At 46.4% G+C, this 22,622-nt stretch overlaps 1 protein-coding gene across 4 annotated transcripts in view; it reads right to left on the bottom strand.

The window, feature by feature from the left end:
- The window catches only part of LOC112260805 (ephrin type-A receptor 3-like), a 206,049-nt gene that overhangs the window by 79,239 nt on the left and 104,188 nt on the right, over positions 1-22,622 (bottom strand). For 3 of the 4 annotated variants that reach the window (XM_042328931.1, XM_042328930.1, XM_024436155.2), the window contains exons 7-10: positions 16,455-16,790; positions 12,617-12,729; positions 11,654-11,816; positions 6,826-6,934 (exon numbers count right to left, since the gene is read on the bottom strand). In XM_042328931.1, coding sequence (XP_042184865.1) covers positions 6,826-6,934; positions 11,654-11,816; positions 12,617-12,729; positions 16,455-16,790 — 721 coding nt within the window. Of the gene's footprint in view, positions 1-4,029; positions 4,502-4,896; positions 4,957-5,224; positions 5,459-6,825; positions 6,935-11,653; positions 11,817-12,616; positions 12,730-16,454; positions 16,791-22,622 lie in introns of those variants that run through there. The other variant, XR_006084365.1, reaches the window with a different exon arrangement.

Raw genomic sequence — 22,622 nt, 5'->3', positions numbered from 1 at the left:
GGTGATGCTGGTTGAGAGAATGCTAAGAGTGTGCAAAGCTGGCATCAAGGCAAAGGGTGGCTACTTTGAAGATTCTAAAATCAAAAAAAAATATTAGGATTTTTTTAAACACTTTGTTATTTCATAGTTTTGATGTCTTCACTATTATTATTCTACAATATATAAAATAGTAAATATAAAGATGAAACATTGAAATATATATATATATATGTACAACAGCTAGACATATCTATACCACAATGCAATTTTGAGCATACTAGGCATTCTAGATTATACCACAATATCAGTCTAGCTGAATATGGGTATTGTGTTGGTTGAATATTCCAGGCAGGTTACATATTGTTCTTCAGCTGGTGAACCTCTTCTTGCGTTGGGTAATGGCAGCTGGTTTAGCAGTCTTTGGCGATGTTGGCAGGGCTGTTGGGTTTGGGGATCTGTGACTCAGGCTCTTTGTAGACAATTGTCTGGTCCTTTCTGCACTCCACAGCTAGGTGGACAAGCCACTCTTACACGTTTTTCACCACCCACTGCTTCGACCTCTTGCAGAATCAAATCAAATCAAATCAAATTTTATTTGTCACATACACATGGTTAGCAGATGTTAATGCGAGTGTAGCGAAATGCTTGTGCTTCTAGTTCCGACAATGCAGTAATAACCAACAAGTAATCTAACTAACAATTCCAAAACTACTGTCTTATACACAGTGTAAGGGGATAAAGAATATGTACATAAGGATATATGAATGAGTGATGGTACAGAGCAGCATAGGCAAGATACAGTAGATGGTATCGAGTACAGTATATACATATGAGATGAGTATGTAAACAAAGTGGCATAGTTAAAGTGGCTAGTGATACATGTATTACATAAGGATGCAGTCGATGATATAGAGTACAGTATATACGTATGCATATGAGATGAATAATGTAGGGTAAGTAACATTATATAAGGTAGCATTGTTTAAAGTGGCTAGTGATATATTTACATCATTTCCCATCGATTCCCATTATTAAAGTGGCTGGAGTTGAGTCAGTGTCAGTGTCAGTGTGTTGGCAGCAGCCACTCAATGTTAGTGGTGGCTGTTTAACAGTCTGATGGCCTTGAGATAGAAGCTGTTTTTCAGTCTCTCAGTCCCAGCTTTGATGCACCTGTACTGACCTCGCCTTCTGGATGATAGCAGGGTGAACAGGCAGTGGCTCGGGTGGTTGATGTCCTTGATGATCTTTATGGCCTTCCTGTAACATCGGGTGGTGTAGGTGTCCAGGAGGGCAGGTAGTTTGCCCCCGGTGATGCGTTGTGCAGACCTCACTACCCTCTGGAGAGCCTTACGGTTGTGGGCGGAGCAGTTGCCGTACCAGGCGGTGATACAGCCCGCCAGGATGCTCTCGATTGTGCATCTGTAGAAGTTTGTGAGTGCTTTTGGTGACAAGCCAAATTTCTTCAGCCTCCTGAGGTTGAAGAGGCGCTGCTGCGCCTTGTTCACGATGCTGTCTGTGTGAGTGGACCAATTCAGTTTGTCTGTGATGTGTATGCCGAGGAACTTAAAACTTGCTACCCTCTCCACTACTGTTCCATCGATGTGGATAGGGGGGTGTTCCCTCTACTGTTTCCTGAAGTCCACAATCATCTCCTTAGTTTTGTTGACGTTGAGTGTGAGGTTATTTTCCTGACACCACACTCCGAGGGCCCTCACCTCCTCCCTGTAGGACGTCTCGTCGTTGTTGGTAATCAAGCCTACCACTGTTGTGTCGTCCGCAAACTTGATGATTGAGTTGGAGGCGTGCGTGGCCACGCAGTCGTGGGTGAACAGGGAGTACAGGAGAGGGCTCAGAACGCACCCTTGTGGGGCCCCAGTGTTGAGGATCAGCGGGGTGGAGATGTTGTTGCCTACCCTCACCACCTGGGGGCGGCCCGTCAGGAAGTCCAGTACCCAGTTGCACAGGGCGGGGTCGAGACCCAGGGTCTCGAGCTTGATGGCGAGCTTGGAGGGTACTATGGTGTTGAATGCCGAGCTGTAGTCGATGAACAGCATTCTCACATCTCATAGGTATTCCTCTTGTCCAGATGGGTTAGGGCAGTGTGCAGTGTGGTTGAGATTGCATCGTCTGTGGACCTATTTGGGCAGTAAGCAAATTGGAGTGGGTCTAGGGTGTCAGGTAGGGTGGAGGTGATATGGTCCTTGACTAGTCTCTCAAAGCACTTCATGATGACGGAAGTGAGTGCTACAGGGCGGTAGTCGTTTAGCTCAGTTACCTTAGCCTTCTTGGGAACAGGAACAATGGTGGCCCTCTTGAAGCATGTGGGAACAGCAGACTGGTATAGGGATTGATTGAATATGTCCGTAAACACACCGGCCAGCTGGTCTGCGCATGCTCTGAGGGCGCGGCTGGGGATGCCGTCTGGGCCTGCAGCCCTGCGAGGGTTAACACGTTTAAATGTCTTACTCACCTCGGCTGCAGTGATGGAGAGTCCGCATGTTTTCATTGCAGGCCGTGTCAGTGGCACTGTATTGTCCTCAAAGCGGGCAAAAAAGTTATTTAGTCTGCCTGGGAGCAAGACATCCTGGTCCGTGACTGGGCTGGATTTCTTCTTGTAGTCCGTGATTGACTGTAGACCCTGCCACATGCCTCTTGTGTCTGAGCCGTTGAATTGAGATTCTACTTTGTCTCTGTACTCACGCTTAGCTTGTTTGATAGCCTTGCGGAGGGAATAGCTGCACTGTTTGTGTTCGGTCATGTTACCAGTCACCTTGCCCTGATTAAAAGCAGTGGTTCGCGCTTTCAGTTTCACGCGAATGCTGCCATCAATCCACGGTTTCTGGTTAGGGAATGTTTTAATCGTTGCTATGGGAACAACATCTTCAACGCACGTTCTAATGAACTCGCACACCGAATCAGCGTATTCGTCAATATTGTTATCTGACGCAATACGAAACATATCCCAGTCCACGTGATGGAAGCAGTCTTGGAGTGTGGAGTCAGCTTGGTCGGACCAGCGTTGGACAGACCTCAGCATGGGAGCCTCTTGTTTTAGTTTCTGTCTGTAGGCAGGGATCAACAAAATGGAGTCGTGGTCAGCTTTTCCGAAAGGAGGGCGGGGCAGGGCCTTATATGCGTCGCGGAAGTTAGAGTAACAATGATCCAAGGTTTTATCACCCCTGGTTGCGCAATCGATATGCTGATAAAATTTAGGGAGTCTTGTTTTAGCCTTGTTAAAATCCCCAGCTACAATGAATGCAGCCTCCGGATAAATGGATTCCAGTTTGCAAAGAGTCAAATAAAGTTTGTTCAGAGCCATCGATGTGTCTGCTTGGGGGGGGATATATACGGCTGTGATTATAATCGAAGAGAATTCTCTTGGTAGATAATGCGGTCTATATTTGATTGTGAGGAATTCTAAATCAGGTGAACAGAAGGATTTGAGTTCCTGTATGTTTCTTTCATCACACTATGTCTCGTTAGCCATAAGGCATACGCCCCCGCCCTTCTTCTTACCAGAAAGATGTTTGTTTCTGTCGGCGCGATGCGTGGAGAAACCCACTGGCTGCACCGCCTCCGATAGCGTCTCTCCAGTGAGCCATGTTTCCGTGAAGCAAAGAACGTTACAGTCTCTGATGTCCCTCTGGAATGCTACCCTTGCTCGGATTTCATCAACCTTGTTGTCAAGAGACTGGACATTGGCGAGAAGAATGCTAGGGAGTGGTGCACGATGTGCCCGTCTCCGGAGTCTGACCAGAAGACCGCCTCGTTTCCCTCTTTTTCGGAGTCGTTTTTTTGGGTCGCCGGATAGGATCCATTCCGTTGTCCTGGTTGAAAGGCAGAACACAGGATCCGCGTCGCAAAAAACATATTCTTGGTCGTACTGATGGTGAGTTGACACTGATCTTATATTCAGTAGTTCTTCTCGACTGTATGTAATGAAACCTAAGATGACCTGGGGTACTAATGTAAGAAATAACACGTAAAAAAACAAAACACTGCATAGTTTCCTAGGAACGCGAAGCGAGGCGGCCATCTCTGTCGGCGCCGGAAGTCATACATGGAAGATTTGTTTGCACTGCAAGTCTCCAGGAGAGAGACGTGAAGCTGATCGTGAGGATGTGTAAAGCGTGAAGACTGATCATGAGGATGTGTAAACATACAATAACCATAGGACCACACTATGTAAACAAAAAAGGGTACAGTAGACTGGTATGTGTTCTGTTACACTCAGAGTCAATAATGGGGCATTGAGATGGGCTGTTAGAAAAGCTGTCAAAAGTTTGAGGGGGTCTTCTTGACTGATGTACAGTCTAGTCGTGTCTTGTTATGTATGAGCAGCTACAGTTGTGCTGTGGGTATTGTGCTTTCATAAATACCTTTAGCTGTCCTGGCTTGTGTCAAAGTAAGATTACGTTGAGCTTGAGCTTATTCCAGGCTGAAAGCTTTCAACCAACGGGTCCACAGGCTCTGCATTAGTAAAGCTGGTGTCCTGGTTGTCGTCAACAGCAACATGATTATTCTGTTGGACACACAGTAGTCAGTGATTAGCCAACAATTGACGACTATGTCCCCATTTACACACACTCAAACAAGGTCCTATATCCCCCCCATGTCAACAGATCATTCATACTAACCTTCACACACAATACCCACCCCTAACAGACACCAGTCACCCCCCCCCTTACTAATACTTCCTTTTCTGCAATTTACACTTCAAGCCTTGCATTAACTTTCAACTAAGCCTCAACAATACAGAGAAAACTACAGCAGAAGTTGTAGCCTCCTTGTAAACACACAAATTATGACAACAAGACACAGCCCATGTTTATGCCTAGCTCCAGTAGATTTATTTGCTTATCATGGAGTCATGGAAAGATTTAGTAGATTTTAGTAAGCTTTTAGAAGGTGACTTACACTACTTCCTGGTGCTGAGCTCGATGTTGATGCCTCTACAGATGTTGATGGGATCAGACTCTAAATAAAACACATAGTCACACATAGTTAGTCTCTGCAATAGTTAGTTAGCTAGCTAGCTAACGGTTAGCTAACGTAACCTAACGAAGCTAACGTCACCCTGCAAAGTTACAAATCACATCACCAGATAGCAGCTTGCTAATTACACTGATAAGCTTTGCAATGTCAAGCCAGCGTATTATGAAAGCCAGCTAGCTAGATTTTGGTTTAGATAAACAAATGAAGTTTGCCAGCTAGCTAGTTAGCTAGGTAATGTTAGTTACGTTACCACAGCTTGACTTGTTTGCTGCTGCTCTGATGTTGGCTGATTGGATGACTTCGTCTTTGAAGTGAAGGGGAAAATCGATGGAATAGCATCACTTTTCAATGTTCGACGACATGGCAATCCCATCAGTTGAGACTTCAGTTCCATTTCGAAATCCTCTGGCTGAAAGTGCTGGCTACAAATGCAGACATTTTGATGTTTCTCACATCAACTGGATACACAGGCCGGTACTACGTCCTGAAATCGCCAAGAACTCTGGATATTGTGGTTTGCTTACAACCAGGAAATGTAGCTGGCCTAATTCTACTGGTGAGACGCAGAAAAGCTCGGTATTTGCGTGTAGTGAGGAAATTCAACATTTTCATGACACATATGATATGTTAATAACATATTAATGTACATTTATAGTGAAATAGAGCAGCAGTGAAATTTATCTTCAACCTAATTGTCCAAATCTGCTACGTCAATCCCGCCGACCTGCTACACAAATTCTCCTAACCTGTTACGCGAGTTGTCCTAACCTGCGACGTGAGTTCTCCTAACCAGCTACCTGCTACGTGAGTTCTCCTAACCAGCTACGTGAGTTCTCCTAACCAGCTATGTGAGTTCTCCTAACCAGCTATGTGAGTTCTCCTAACCAGCTACGTGAGTTCTCCTAACCAGCTATGTGAGTTCTCCTAACCAGCTATGTGAGTTCTCCTAACCAGCTACGTCAATTCTCCTAACCTGCTACGTGAGTTCTCCTAACCAGATATATGAGTTATCCTAACCTGCTGTGAACAGTCACTTTCTGACATTAACTGCATCCCATCAAGTCACAATCAGAAAAGAGGGTTGGAGGGAGAGGTAATTGATGGCGGTATATCGACCCCCCTGTAAAACCTAGTTAACACCTCGCCTGCCTTCCAGCCTGTGAAATCTGATTAGCTGTATGTGTGTGTCTGTGTGTACTTTTAGTAAAAAACAGAATTAACACCCTGCCTGTCGGCCATCTAGCCTGTCTTGCCATTTTCTTCTTCAACCTTTCAACTTTTACGTACGTGAGCGTGTTTTATGTGTGTATTTGTATGTTATTGCGCGTGTGTGTGTGTGTGTGTGTGTGTGTGTGTGATTAGGACAGTATCCACTAACTAGATTTCACTCAGTCAATAATTAATAGGGCACTCAGCCTGATAGGCAATCACCCTTAATCAATACTAATGTTTTTACAGACCTCAGAAGTGTGTGTGTGTACGGTATGTCAATGTGTGTGTGTCGAGGGGAAAAATAGCTCTTTAATCTAGTCAGTGCGTATATAAGATAAGCATTAATTTACAGACATTATAAATCACTGGCCTGTCATCTCTCTCTCCTCTCCTCCTTTGGTACAGGAGAGCTGGAGCCTAACTCGGACTGTCTGGACTGCATCCAATAAGAGTTCTCTCCTTTCCTCCTCTCCTCCTCCTATCTAATTTATTCTCTCTGGTTCTCTTCTTTAATTTGACTTACTAGTCTAGCCTGCATATAACACCACTGGGTTTACAAATGACCTTCGCTGAACGTTAGCTAATTTTGCCTGAAGGTACATTTCAGTGTGTGTGAGAGTGTGTGTGTAGCTCTCTTACCTGCCACTGACAACAAAGCAGGCCACCAGGAAGATGAGCAGTACGATGCCTCCAGTGATGGACACAGCCAGGATAGTAGACTGGTTAGGGTCTCCTATGGCCAACATGTCTGAGACAGGGAATCACAGGCAAGAGAAAGGGATAACACATTGTGAGAAGGTGTGTCTATGTGTGCATGTGTGTCTTTGTGTATATATGTGTGTGATAAGAAATACAGTGTAGACATTGTTAATGTTGTAAATGACTATTGTAGTTTTTTTTTTAATGGAATATCTACATAGACGTTCAGAGGCCCATTATCAGCAACGATCACGTCTGTGTTCCAATGGCACGTTGTGTTAGCTAATCCAAGTGTATCATTTTAAAAGGCTAATTGATCATTCTGAGAAATAAAGGCTATGCCATGTGAGAAACTGCCAAGAAACTGAAGATCTCGTACAACGCTGTGTACTACTCCCTTCACAGAACAGCGCAAACCTGCTCTGACCAGAATAGACAGAGGAGTGGGAGGCCCCTGTGCACAACTGAGCAAGAGGACAAGTACATTGGAGTGTATAGTTTGAGAAACAGACATCTCACAAGTCCTCAACTGGCAGCTTCATTAAATAGTACCCCCAAAACACCAGTCTCAACGTCAACAGTGGAGAGGCGACTCCAGAAGGCCAGTATCCCGGAGTCGCCTCTTCACTATTGAAGTTGAGAGTGGTGTTTTGGGGGTACTATTTAATGAAGCTGCCAGTTGAGGACTTGTGAGGCGTCTGTTTCTCAAACTAGACACTCTAATGTACTTGTCCTCTTGTTCAGTTGTGCACCGTGGCCTCCACTCCTCTTTCTATGCTGGTTAGAACAAAATGTTTTTTTCTTTCAAAAACAAGGACACTTCTAAGTGACCCCAAACCTTTGAACGGTGGTGTAACTAGGAATAAAGTGACAGATAGTAAACAGTAGCAGCATATGATGATTAAAAAAAGTTATGAGTGAGTGTGTGTGTGCGTTTGAGTGTGTGTGTGTGTGTGTGTGTGTGTGCGTGTGTGTGTGTGTGTGCATGTGTGAGTGTGTGTGCGCGTGCGTGTGTGTGTGTGTGAGTGTGTGTGTGAGTGTGTGTGTGCGTGTGTGTGTGTGTGCATGTGTGAGTGTGTGTGCGCGTGCGTGTGTGTGTGTGTGAGTGTGTGTGTGAGTGTGTGTGTGCGTGTGTGTGTAAGAGAGTGAGAGAAAGAGAAAGGGAGATTGAAAGAGAAAGAGAATGTTCTCAGCACGCTCTTTCATGATAAAAAAAGCTTTTTCCATTTCAATATACCTCAATAACAGCAGACTGTAAATACACGAGAGTTTTCCTGTGCTGTCCAAATGGATATGTTAACATTGTATATAACAAGCCTGCTTTAAAAGTTTCTGTGAAACCACATTGATTTTTACACTGCAATAATCGGGCCATTACTCAAAACAAATACCTCATTTATCTAGTTTAGCCAAGCACGAGCATGCATTTGTGTGTGTGTGTGTGCGTGTGTGTATGTGTCTGTGTGTGTGTGCATGGGCAGCCAGCCCATTCAGGCAAATCAATGCCGCCGGGCAGCGATAGATGGCCATTGGTCTCCTATTCCATTCCCTAGCATCAAACACAGACACGAAGAAGACTTAGTAAGTAATCAACAATAACATTGATCCCTCTTCATAGAATTGATATGACTAATATTCAGTCAGCTCAATCTTTGGTTTTCATTTCATGAACTTGAACTAAATGATTGATCAGATTCACATTTGATTTACATGATCGATATTCAGTCGAGGTGAACATAGGGCTGGCACAATAATCATACAATCATGTAACCGACAATTATGAACAATAATGGTGAAGTAAAACAATCATTTGTCTTACATATATTTTAGGAGTTTGGGGGGGGTTCAACTTTAATTTTGACATTAGTAAATATAGTTTACCCAATAGCAGTTTTTATTTTTCCATTAGGAGGGTAAAGTTAGTAATTATTTTACTCGCAGAACGACATATTCAGGAGGAAAAGCTTAATTTCCAAAAGATCCAAGCAGTCAAAGCATTTGTTTTTGAGACGAAGGTGTCACCAAACCTATGTTGTATTCATTAGGTATAGTATGTCATCAGATTAAAAAGACTTAGTATTGAGAATGTCGATATATGCCTTCCTCGACACTAACAATTGATTGCTCAGCACTGGGAGCAAACTCGTGATGCTTGGAGCCGTGCTGCTCAGACCACTGCGCCATCCCAGTTCACGATGCTCTAGTAAGCCATGATAATACTTGGTTACACTTGATGGAATAGCAAGTTTTTTTTATTACTATTTTGTTTTAAGCCTTCCCCAAACCATAGCCAAAACCTTAACCACTCGGTTTTAACCTGAAAACCAAACGGAATTAACCCTGTGACCACGTGGCATTACAGTGTCAAAAATAGATCATCATTAATACTTAGAATTTCTAAGGAAAACAATGAGATCTTGTTGCGACCATAGCAACAACAAAAAAAGTTCAACGAAAATTACAATTTAAAAACCGTCATCAATTGCATGACAATTAATTATTACCCAAAATTCCATAATCGTCACAGCCCTAGTTGAATTTGAGACAATGTCATGAGCTGGATTTTCATGTCCTTCCAATATGAGACTGAAAGACAGTAGAAAAAGGGAGGAGTAAGCAGAGCTGGGAGATATATCCTCTTTTAAGGTATGCCGTTAAGGCATACCAGTATGGATATTTACAATACAGTTTAGAAAGATATTTTGGTGCACTGCTAAATAAATTAAAAGTTATATAAATTGGACAACTTTACTGTCATCTTTGTTCTAGTTTGGTTTGTTATAAAACAATCAGAATGCAGAAAGACTGTTAAAATGCTTGGGCCAAGTCAAAAGTTTGGACACACCTACTCATTCAAGGATTTGCCTTTATTTGTACTATTTTCTACATTGTAGAATAATAGTGAAGAAATCAAAACCATGAAATAACACATGGAATCATGTAGTAACCAAAACAGTGTTAAACAAATCAAAGTAGCTATCCTTTGCCTAGATGACAGCTTTGCACACTCTTGGCATTCTCTCAACCAGCTTCATGAGGTAGTCATCTGGAATGCCATTCAGTTAATTAACAGCTGTGCCTTGTTTTTTATTTTATTTAATTTTTCCTTTATTTAACTAGGCAAGTCAGTTAAGAACATATTCTTATTTACAACAATGGCCTAGGAACAGTGGGTTAACTACCTTGTTCAGAACAACAGATTTTTCACTTGTCAGCTCGGGGATTTGATTTCGCAACCTTTCGGTTACTAGTCCAATGCTCTAACCACTAGGCTACCTGCCGCCCCGGCAGTGTAAATCTGTGGAATTTCTTTCCTTCTTAACGTGTTTGAGTCAATCAGTTGTGTTGTGACAAGGTAGGGATGGTATACAGAAGACAGCCCTATTTGGTATAAAAGACCAAATAAGCAAAGAAAAACAACGGTCCATTATTACTTTAAGATATGAACGTCAGTCAATCTGGAAAATTTCAAGAACTTTGAAAAAACCATGAAGCGCTATGATGAAAGTGGCTCTCATGAGGACCGCCACAGGAAAGGAAGACCCAGAGTTACCTCTGTTGCAGAGGATAAGTTCATTAGAGTTACCAGCCTCAGAAAATGCAGCACAAATAAATGCTTCAGAGTTCAAGTAACAGACACATCTCAACATCAACTGTTCAGAGGATACTGCGTGAATCAAGCCTTCATGGTCGAATTACTGCAAAGAAACCACTACCAGAGGACACCAATAATAATAAGAGACTTGCTTGGGCCAAGAAACATGAGCAATGGACATTAGACTGGTGGAAATATGTTGTTTAGTCTGATGAGTCCAAATTTGAGATTTTTGGTTCCAACATTAATGTCTTTGTGAGACACAGAGTATGTGAATGGATGACCTCCTCTTGTGTGGTTCCAACCGTAAAGCATGGAAGAGGAGGTGTGATGGTGCTTTGCTGGTGACACTGTCTGTGATTTATTTGGAATTCAAGGCACACTTAACCAGCATGGCTACCACAGTATTCTGCAGTGATACGCCATCACATCTGGTTTGTGCTTAGTGGGACTATAATTCGTTTTTCAACAGGACAATGACCAAACACACCTCCAGGCTGTGTAAGGGCTATTTGACCAAGAAGGAAAGTGATGGAGTGCTACATCAGATGACCTGGCCTTCACAATCACCCAACCTCAACCCAATTGAGATGGTTTGGGATTAGTTGGACCGCAGAGTGAAGGAAAATCAGTCAACAAGTGCTCAGCATATGTGGGAACTCCTTCAAGACTGCTGGAAAAGCATTCCAGGTGAAGCTGGTTGAGAGAATGTCAAGAGTGTGCAAAGCTGTCAAGGCAAAGGGTGGCTACTTTGAAAAAGCTAAAATCAAACAAATATTTTGATTTGTTTAACACATTTTTTGGTTACTACATGATTCCATATGTGTTATTTCATAGTTGTGATGTCTTCACAATTATTCTACAATGGAGAAAATAGTACAAATAAAGAAATACCCTTGAATGAGTAGGTGTTCTAAAACGTTTAACTGGTACTGTATTTAGAAACTTGTTTCATTCAGAAACCATCAAATACCGTAAAAAATAAGACAAATATTTTGTCCATATCGCCCAGCCCTAGGACTGCCCTAATGGAGGTGAAGAGGTAGAGGTGAGATATTGCAGAGGTAAAAGAAGAGAGGAGAGAAGGAAGATGAAGAGAGTCCAGAAGAGGATGATAGGTGGAGACAGAGAAACATAAAACGACACAGCAGAGAGAGAGGAAGAGGAAGAGACCTTCGTGGCTGGTCTCCAGTTCTATCTCTCCTCCGTAGTTGCCGTATCCCCCGTCGGTTCTAGCTCGGACACGGAACACATATGTAGTACCAGGCTTTAGACCGTCTACAGTCATCACATTGGACCTGGTCTTTAGGACTGTGTAGTTCTGCTCTCTCTGGTTCTAATGGGAGAGGAAGAGAGAGAGACAGATGGAGAGAGATAGATGGAGAGAGAGATATATGAGAGAGAGAGAGATGTTAAGTGAGTGTGTGTGTCAGTGAGAACCCTCCTTGCAGTGCCTATGATACCTTCTCTAATGAGAGGAGCTCCACTACACTGATTAACACGGTTACTGTGGAATATTACCACTGATCCCTGCCAATAACACACACACACACACACACACACACACACGCACACAAAGACACACAGACACACACACACACACACACACACACACACACACACACACACACACACACACACACACACACACAGCACACAAAGACACACAGACACACACACACACACACGCACACAAAGACACACAGACACACACACACACACGCACACAAAGACACACAGACACACACACACACACACACACACACACACACACACACACACACACACACACACACACACACACACACACACGCACACAAAGACACACAGACACACACACACACACACACTTCCCACTCCTCTCTTCTCTTGTTCTCTTCATTCACGTTCCTGTTTTATTTAGCCTGCCTGCTGCACTTGGTGGACATAAACTTCCCTTTCGGGGCCATTCAATGTGCAGAGTGAGCTAAATCAAGTGCACTCCTGTGCTTATCAGATCCATTAAACACTGGCTAGAGAGTCCAAACTGGGATTTTCAGGTCTGAGTCTGACATTAAGTAAGAAGAGAAGAGAGGGATGAGATGGGAGGAGAAGAGAAGAGAAGGAGAGAGAAATTGAGGTGTGTATGTGACTCACCTTCTCATAATAAATGACTTCATACTCCACTATGGCTCCATTGGGTCTGTCAGGGCCCTGCCACGCCAGAGTGATACTGTCCTTACTCCTCCTCTCCTTCAGGACCACACTCACTACAGAGAGAAATAGACAGACAGACAGACAGACAGACAGACAGACAGAGAGAGATATAGGTTAACCACACTCACTACAGAGAGAGAGAAACAGACAGACAGAAACAGACAGACAGACAGACAGACAGACAGACAGACAGACAGACAGACAGACAGACAGACAGACAGACAGACAGACAGACAGACAGACAGACAGATATATAGGTTAACCACACTCACTATAGAGAGAGAGAGAGAGAGAGAGAGAGAGAGAGAGATGGAAGGGGGGAGTGGAATTTAGGGGAAGAGAAAGGAAGAAAGACTACCAGGAGAAAAGGAGAGAGACAGTGGGGGAGGAATTAGAAAGGAAGAATGAGGGAAGAGAGAGACAGCAGGGGAGGAAGAGAGTGAGGAAGAGAGATTTATAGATTGATTACCACTGTGCTATAATGACAGTTCTCTGCAGAGTGTAGAACTTAGCTAATGAAAGAACAAAGAGGGGGTCACATACTGTATGTGCACATGTGTATGTAATGACTTTGTGTGTCTGTATCTGTGCGTGCGTGTGTGTGCATGTGTGTGTGTGTGCTGAGTAAGCCGATGGGTGTCTCTGAGGGGTTCCGTGGTGTACATCGCTATCTCTTCACTTTCACCCCCTCATCACAGAGTGCTCGGTGGGCACAGGTAGGAATGTGTTTGTGTGTGTATGTGTGTGTGTGTGTGTGTGTGTGACATGTTGAGATGAGCAGTGTGTGACAGCAGGTGAGACATGTGGAACTGTTAACGAGGTTAATGTCCTCTCCTCCTATCATAGCCCCTCTCCTCCTCTCCCACTCCTCTCCTCCTCTTATAGCTCACTCCTCCTCTCCCACTCAACTCCTACTCTCATCACCCCTCTCCTTTACTCCCACTCCTCTCCTCCTCTCCCACTCCTCTCCTCTCCTCCTCTCAATCCCCTTCACCTCCTCTCCCAATCCTCTCCTCCTCTCATCGCCCCTCACCTCCTCTCCCACTCCTCACCTCCGCTCCCACTCCTCTGCTCCTCTCATCACCCATCACCTCCTCTCCCACTCCTCACCTCCGCTCCCACTCCTCTCCTCCTCTCCCAATCCTCTCATAGCCCCTCTCCTCCTCTCCCACTCAACTCCTCCTCTCATCGCCCCTCTCCTTTACTCCCACTCCTCTCCTCCTCTCCCACCCCTCTCCTCTCATTACCCTTCACCTCCTCTCCCAATCCTCTCCTCCTCTCATCGCCCCTCACCTTCTCTCCCACTCCTCACCTCCGCTCCCACTCCTCTCCTCCTCTCCCAATCCTCTCCTCGCTCCTCACCTCCTCCCCCCTCCTCACCTCCCACTCCTCTCATCCTCTCCCACTCTTCTCCTTCTCTCATCACCCCTCACCTCCTCTCCCTCTCCCACTCCTCCACTCCCAATCCCCTCCTCCTCTCATTCCCCCTCACCTCCTCTCCCATTCCTCTCTTTCTCTCCTCTCATTCCACCTCTCCTCCACTCCCAATCCTCTCCTCCTCTCATTCCCCCTCACCTCCTCTCCCAAACCTCTCATCACCTCTCACCTCCTCTTCTACTCCTCTCCTTCTCTCATCCTCTCATCATCCCTCACCTCATCTCCCACTCCTCTCCTCGCCCCTCTCCTCCTCTCTTCCTCTCATCACCCCTCACCTCCTCTCCCACTCCTCTCATCCTCTCATTCCCCCTCACCTCCTCTCCCATTCCTCTCTTTCTCTCCTCTCATTCCACCTCTCCTCCACTCCCAATCCTCTCCTCCTCTCATTCCACCTCTCCTCCACTCCCAATCCTCTCCTCCTCTCATTCCCCCTCACCTCCTCTCCCATTCCTCTCTTTCTCTCCTCTCATTCCACCTCTCCTCCACTCCCAATCCTCTCCTCCTCTCATTCCACCTCTCCTCCACTCCCAATCCTCTCCTCCTCTCATTCCCCCTCACCTCCTCTCCCAAACCTCTCATCACCTCTCACCTCCTCTTCTACTCCTCTCCTTCTCTCATCCTCTCATCATCCCTCACCTCATCTCCCACTCCTCTCCTCGCCCCTCTCCTCCTCTCTTCCTCTCATCACCCCTCACCTCCTCTCCCACTCCTCTCCTCCTCTCATCACCCCTCACCTCCTCTCCCCTCCTCTCCTCCTCTCATTGCCCCTCTCCTCCTCTTTCACTATTCTCCTCCTCTCCTTGTCTCCTCCTCTCATTGCCCTTCACATCTTCTCATCACCCCTCACCTCCTCTCCTACTCCTCTCTCTCCCACTCCTCCTCTCATCACCCCTCACATCTTCTCATCACCCCTCACCTCCTCTCCCAATCCTCTCCTTCTCTCATCACCCCTCACCTCCTCTCCCATTCCTCTCTTTCTCTCCTCTCATTCCACCTCTCCTCCACTCCCAATCCTCCTCCTCTCATTCCCCCTCACCTCCTCTCCCATTCCTCTCTTTCTCTCCTCTCATTCCACCTCTCCTCCACTCCCAATCCTCTCCTCCTCTCATTCCCCCTCACCTCCTCTCCCAAACCTCTCATCACCTCTCACCTCCTCTTCTACTCCTCTCCTTCTCTCATCCTCTCATCATCCCTCACCTCATCTCCCACTCCTCTCCTCGCCCCTCTCCTCCTCTCTTCCTCTCATCACCCCTCACCTCCTCTCCCACTCCTCTCTTTCTCTCCTCTCATTCCACCTCTCCTCCACTCCCAATCCTCTCCTCCTCTCATTCCACCTCTCCTCCACTCCCAATCCTCTCCTCCTCTCATTCCCCCTCACCTCCTCTCCCAAACCTCTCATCACCTCTCACCTCCTCTTCTACTCCTCTCCTTCTCTCATCCTCTCATCATCCCTCACCTCATCTCCCACTCCTCTCCTCGCCCCTCTCCTCCTCTCTTCCTCTCATCACCCCTCACCTCCTCTCCCCTCCTCTCCTCCTCTCATCACCCCTCACCTCCTCTCCCACTCCTCTCCTCCTCTCATTGCCCCTCTCCTCCTCTTTCACTATTCTCCTCCTCTCCTTGTCTCCTCCTCTCATTGCCCTTCACATCTTCTCATCACCCCTCACCTCCTCTCCTACTCCTCTCTCTCCCACTCCTCCTCTCATCACCCCTCACATCTTCTCATCACCCCTCACCTCCTCTCCCAATCCTCTCCTTCTCTCATCACCCCTCACCTCCTCTCCCACTCCTCTCCTCCTCTCCCCTCCTCCTCTCCCTCTCCTCTCCTCCTCTCATCACCCCTCATCTCCTCTCCCACTCCTCTCCTCCTCTCATTGCCCCTCTCCTCCTCTTCTACTCTTCTCCTCCTCTCATTGCCCTTCAAATCTTATCATCACCCCTCAACTCCTCTCCTACTCCTCTCCCACTCCTCCTCTCATCACTCCTCACATCTTCTCATCACCCCTCACCTCCTCTCCCACTCACCTCCTCTCACACTCATATCCTCCTCTCATCACCCCTCACCTCCTCTCCCAATCCTCTCCTCTCATCACCCCTTACTGACACATCCCCTACATGGACCCCATGACTTACATTCACACTCCACATCCCCCTAAACCTGTCCTACACACACACACACGCACACACACACATGCACACACACTCACACTCATGTGTGTGTGTGTTAGACAGTAGTCCAGTGAACATTATTGAGTGGCATTGACTGCTTCAACACTGAGGCTGTAATGTGTGTGTGTCTATATGCGAGCCTATGCATATATGTATGGCTGTGAGTTCCTACCTGTCTGGCTGGTGGTGACATTAACTATCACAGCTCCTCTGGGTGTAGGACTCAGGTCAGAAACTCCATTCAGGCTCTCAATGGTGAAGCTGTAATTGCTGTGTGGCTGCAGGTCAGTGACCATCACCATAGTCACAGAGAGACCAAACTGCCTCGGCACAAAATGTACGCCGTTACCGCAGGGCGTGCACTTCCTGCGGTCGCCGGAGCACTTCCTGCAGTGGAGGCTGTAGGTGATGTCACCTCGGCCTCCCATGTCAAGAGGGGGACTCCATTCTAGTGTGACACACGTCTCGTTGACAGTGGAGATGGGGTTCTCTGGCGCAGAACAGGGACCTGAGGAGGAGAGAGGGGCGAGGCGGTGAGTGTGTGTGTGTCTATGATGTGTGTCTATGGTGTGTGTCTATGGTGTGCGTCTATGGTGTGCGTATGTATGTATGCGTGTGCATGTGTGTGCATGCGTATATGCATATGTGTCCTCGTGTGTGCTGGGATAATATATGGTGGTTAAGGCTCTGAGCTGGTGACATCTCATCAACAGCAAGAGGAGTAGTGAGGCCCAGGGGGCCTGTAAAGCCTGGGCCTTTCCTGATCAGGCTGCCCAGTGGCAGGCCTCTGTAAAGGGCAGCAGGTTAGGGCCAGGGGGAAATAGAGGCTGCATATCTGATGACAGCAGATGATGTGTGACAGGCAGTCTAATGTATGCCCCTTTCTCTGTCATCCTCTCCCTTCCCCCTCACATCCTCTCCTCTCTCCCCTATCTTCCTCTCCCTTCCCGCTCACATTCTCTCCTCTCCCTTCCCCCATATCCTCTCCTCTCCACTCCTCTCTCTTTCTCTCTCTCTCTCCCTTCCCCCTCACATCCTCTCTTCTTTCCCCTATCCTCCTCTCCCTTCCCCCTCTCCCCTGTTCCTCTCCCTTCCCCCTCACATCCTCTCCTCTCTCTCTCTCCCTTCCCCCTCACATCCTATCCTCCTCTCCCTTCCCCCTCACATCCTCTCTCTCCCCCTCTCTCTCTCTCTCTCTCTCCCTACCCCTCACATCCTCTCCTCTCCGCTATCCTCCTCTCCCTCCTTCGTGTTCTTTACTGATCTCAGCTCTTCCATATTGTAATTTACACTCCTCTCTCACCCCTATTTCACCCCCTTTTCAACTCTTTCTAACACCTCTCCTCTCCCACATTCTAACCTGTCCTCACCTTTCAATCCACCCAAACAAGCTCATCTCATCACCTCCTTCTCAGAGAGAGAGAGAGAGAGAGATTATAGCATGTAGAAAGAGAGTGATGGAGAGACAGAGAGATTATAGCATGTAGAAAGAGAGTAATGGAGAGACAGAGAGATTATAGCATGTAGAAAGAGAGTGATGGAGAGACAGAGAGATTATAGCATGTAGAAAGAGAGTAATGGAGAGACAGAGAGATTATAGCATGTAGAAAGAGAGTGATGGAGAGACAGAGAGATTATAGCATGTAGAAAGAGAGTGATGGAGAGACAGAGAGATTATAGCATGTAGAAAGAGAGTGATGGAGAGACAGAGAGATTATAGCATGTAGAAAGAGAGTGATGGAGAGACAGAGAGATTATAGCATGTAGAAAGAGAGTGATGGAGAGAGAGAGATTATAGCATGTAGAAAGAGAGTGATGGAGAGAGAGAGATTATAGCATGTAGAAAGAGAGTGATGGAGAGACAGAGAGATTATAGCATGTAGAAAGAGAGTAATGGAGAGACAGAGAGATTATAGCATGTAGGAAGAGAGTGATGGAGAGAGAGAGATTATAGCATGTAGAAAGAGAGTGATGGAGAGACAGAGAGATTATAGCATGTAGAAAGAGAGTAATGGAGAGACAGAGAGATTATAGCATGTAGGAAGAGAGTGATGGAGAGACAGAGAGATTATAGCATGTAGAAAGAGAGTGATGGAGAGAGAGAGATTATAGCATGTAGAAAGAGAGTGATGGAGAGACAGAGAGATTATAGCATGTAGAAAGAGAGTAATGGAGAGACAGAGAGATTATAGCATGTAGGAAGAGAGTGATGGAGAGACAGAGAGATTATAGCATGTAGAAAGAGAGTGATGGAGAGACAGAGAGATTATAGCATGTAGAAAGAGAGTAATGGAGAGACAGAGAGATTATAGCATGTAGAAAGAGAGTGATGGAGAGACAGAGAGATTATAGCATGTAGAAAGAGAGTGATGGAGAGACAGAGAGATTATAGCATGTAGGAAGAGAGTGATGGAGAGACAGAGAGATTATAGCATGTAGAAAGAGAGTGATGGAGAGACAGAGAGATTATAGCATGTAGAAAGAGAGTGATGGAGAGACAGAGAGATTATAGCATGTAGAAAGAGAGTGATGGAGAGACAGAGAGATTATAGCATGTAGAAAGAGAGTGATGGAGAGACAGAGAGATTATAGCATGTAGAAAGAGAGTGATGGAGAGACAGAGAGATTATAGCATGTAGAAAGAGAGTGATGGAGAGACAGAGAGATTATAGCATGTAGAAAGAGAGTGATGGAGAGACAGAGAGATTATAGCATGTAGAAAGAGAGTGATGGAGAGACAGAGAGATTATAGCATGTAGAAAGAGAGTAATGGAGAGACAGAGAGATTATAGCATGTAGAAAGAGAGTGATGGAGAGACAGAGAGATTATAGCATGTAGAAAGAGAGTGATGGAGAGACAGAGAGATTATAGCATGTAGAAAGAGAGTGATGGAGAGACAGAGAGATTATAGCATGTAGAAAGAGTGATGGAGAGACAGAGAGATTATAGCATGTAGAAAGAGAGTGATGGAGAGACAGAGAGATTATAGCATGTAGAAAGAGAGTAATGGAGAGACAGAGAGATTATAGCATGTAGAAAGAGAGTGATGGAGAGACAGAGAGATTATAGCATGTAGAAAGAGAGTAATGGAGAGACAGAGAGATTATAGCATGTAGAAAGAGTGATGGAGAGACAGAGAGATTATAGCATGTAGAAAGAGAGTAATGGAGAGACAGAAGATCGAGTGAGCGACAGACATATGTACCTGTGTATGCGCTGGTGTGTGATGGTGTGTGTGTGTGTGTGTGTGGCGAGGAGAGGTGACATCTGCAGAAGTCGTTTCTCATTTCCAGCTGATATCCCCTGTCACATCACACCTGCTGCAACGATGAATGTGATTGATCTGGGTTTGACTGGGTGTACTTGTGTGTGCCTCATACTCTCTTCCGCTCTCTCTCTACCCCCCTCTACAATCCTCTCTCTCTCTACCCCCTCTACAATCTGCTCTCTCTCTACCCCCTCTACAATCCTCTCTCTCTCTACCCCCTCTACAATCCTCTCTCTCTCTACCCCCTCTACAATCCTCTCTCTCTCTACCCCCTCTACAACCCTCTCTCTCTCTACCCCCTCTACAATCCTCTCTCTCTCTACCCCCTCTACAATCCACTCTCTACCCCCTCTACAATCCGCTCTCTCTCTACCCCCTCTACAATCCTCTCTCTCTCTAACCCCTCTACAATCCTCTCTCTCTCTACCCCCTCTACAATCCTCTCTCTACCCCCTCTACAATCCACTCTCTCTCTACCCCCTCTACAATCCTCTCTCTCTCTACCCCCTCTACAATCCACTCTCTACCCCCTCTACAATCCGCTCTCTCTCTACCCCCTCTACAATCCTCTCTCTCTCTAACCCCTCTACAATCCTCTCTCTCTCTACCCCCTCTACAATCCTCTCTCTACCCCCTCTACAATCCCTCTCTCTCTACCCCCTCTACAATCCCCTCTCTCTCTACCCCCTCTACAATCCGCTCTCTCTACCCCCCTCTACAATCTGCTCTCTCTCTACCCCCTCTACAATCCTCTCTCTCTCTACCCCCTCTACAATCTGCTCTCTCTCTACCCCCCCTACAATCCTCTCTCTCTCTACCCCCTCTACAATCCACTCTCTACCCCCTCTACAATCCCCTCTCTCTCCCCCCCCCTCTACAATCCGCTCTCTCTCTACCCCCTCTACAATCCGCTCACTCTCTACCCCCTCTACAATCCTCTCTCTCTCTACCCCCTCTACAATCCACTCTCTACCCCCTCTACAATCCCTCTCTCTCTACACCCCTCTACAATCCCCTCTCTCTCTACCCCCTCTACAATCCGCTCTCTCTCTACCCCCTCTACAATCCGCTCTCTCTCTACCCCCTCTACAATCCTCTCTCTCTCTACCCCCTCTACAATCCCCTCTCTCTCTACCCCCTCTACAATCCGCTCTCTCTACCCCCTCTACAATCTGCTCTCTCTACCCCCCTCTACAATCTGCTCTCTCTCTACCCCCTCTACAATCCTCTCTCTCTACCCCCTCTACAATCCTCTCTCTCTACCCCCTCTACAATCCTCTCTCTCTCTACCCCCTCTACAATCCTCTCTCTCTACCCCCTCTACAATCCTCTCTCTCTCTACCCCCTCTACAATCCTCTCTCTCTCTAGCCCCCTCTACAATCCTCTCTCTCTCTACCCCCTCTACAATCCGCTCTCTCTACCCCCTCTACAATCTGCTCTCTACCCCCTCTACAATCCCTCTCTCTCTACCCCCTCTACAATCCTCTCTCTCTCTACCCCCTCTACAATCTGCTCTCTCTCTACCCCCTCTACAATCCTCTCTCTCTACCCCCTCTACAATCCTCTCTCTCTCTACCCCCTCTACAATCCACTCTCTACCCCCTCTACAATCCTCTCTCTCTCTACCCCCTCTACAATCCGCTCTCTCTCTACCCCCTCTACAATCCTCTCTCTCTCTACCCCCTCTACAATCCCCTCTCTCTCTACCCCCTCTACAATCTGCTCTCTCTCTACCCCCTCTACAATCCTCTCTCTCTCTCTACCCCCCCAATCCACTCTCTCTACAATCCGCTCTCTCTACCCCCTCTACAATCTGCTCTCTCTCTACCCCCCTCTACAAACCTCTCTCTCTCTACCCCCTCTACAATCCACTCTCTACCCCCTCTACAATCCCCTCTCTCTACCCCCCCTCTACAATCCGCTCTCTCTACCCCCTCTACAATCCGCTCTCTCTACCCCCTCTACAATCCTCTCTCTCTCTACCCACCTCTACAATCCTCTCTCTCTCTACCCCCTCTACAATCCTCTCTCTCTACCCCCTCTACAATCCTCTCTCTCTCTACCCCCTCTACAATCCTCTCTCTCTCTACCCCCTCTACAATCCTCTCTCTCTCTACCCCCTCTACAATCCTCTCTCTCTCTCTACCCCCTCTACAATCCTCTCTCTCTCTACCCCCTCTACAATCCACTCTCTACCCCCTCTACAATCCTCTCTCTCTCTACCCCCTCTACAATCCCCTCTCTCTCTACCCCCTCTACAATCCGCTCTCTCTACCCCCTCTACAATCCTCTCTCTCTCTACCCCCCTCTACAATCCGCTCTCTCAATTCAATTCAATTCAATTCAAGGGGCTTTATTGCCATGTGAAACATGTGTTAACATTGCCAAAGCAAGTGAGGTAGATAATATATAAAGTGAAATAAACAATAAAAATTAACAGTAAACATTATCCTTCACTCATGCTGCCAAACATATCCTTGTAAAACTGACCATCCTACCAATCCTTGACTTTGGTGATGTCATTTACAAAATAGCCTCCAATACCCTACTCAACAAATTGGATGCAGTCTATCACAGTGCAATCCGTTTTGTCACCAAAGCCCCATATACTACCCACCATTGCGACCTGTACGCTCTCGTTGGCTGGCCCTCGCTTCATACTCGTCGCCAAACCCACTGGCTCCATGTCATCTACAAGACCCTGCTAGGTAAAGTCCCCCCTTATCTCAGCTCGCTGGTCACCATAGCATCTCCCACCTGTAGCACGCGCTCCAGCAGGTATATCTCTCAAGTCACCCCCAAAACCAATTCTTTCTTTGGCCGCCTCCCCTTCCAGTTCTCTGCTGCCAATGACTGGAACGAACTACAAAAATCTCTGAAACTGGAAACACTTATCTCCCTCACTAGCTTTAAGCACCAACTGTCAGAGCAGCTCACAGATTACTGCACCTGTACATAGCCCACCTATAATTTAGCCCAAACAACTACCTCTTTCCCAACTGTATTTAATTTTAATTTATTTATTTATTTTGCTCCTTTGCACCCCATTATTTTTATTTCTACTTTGCAC

This window comes from Oncorhynchus tshawytscha, linkage group LG10, assembly GCF_018296145.1.
Source record: "Oncorhynchus tshawytscha isolate Ot180627B linkage group LG10, Otsh_v2.0, whole genome shotgun sequence".
Lineage (NCBI taxonomy): Eukaryota > Metazoa > Chordata > Actinopteri > Salmoniformes > Salmonidae > Oncorhynchus > Oncorhynchus tshawytscha.
Note: the sequence above shows the minus strand (reverse complement) of the source record. Positions and strands in the feature narration are given on the sequence as shown.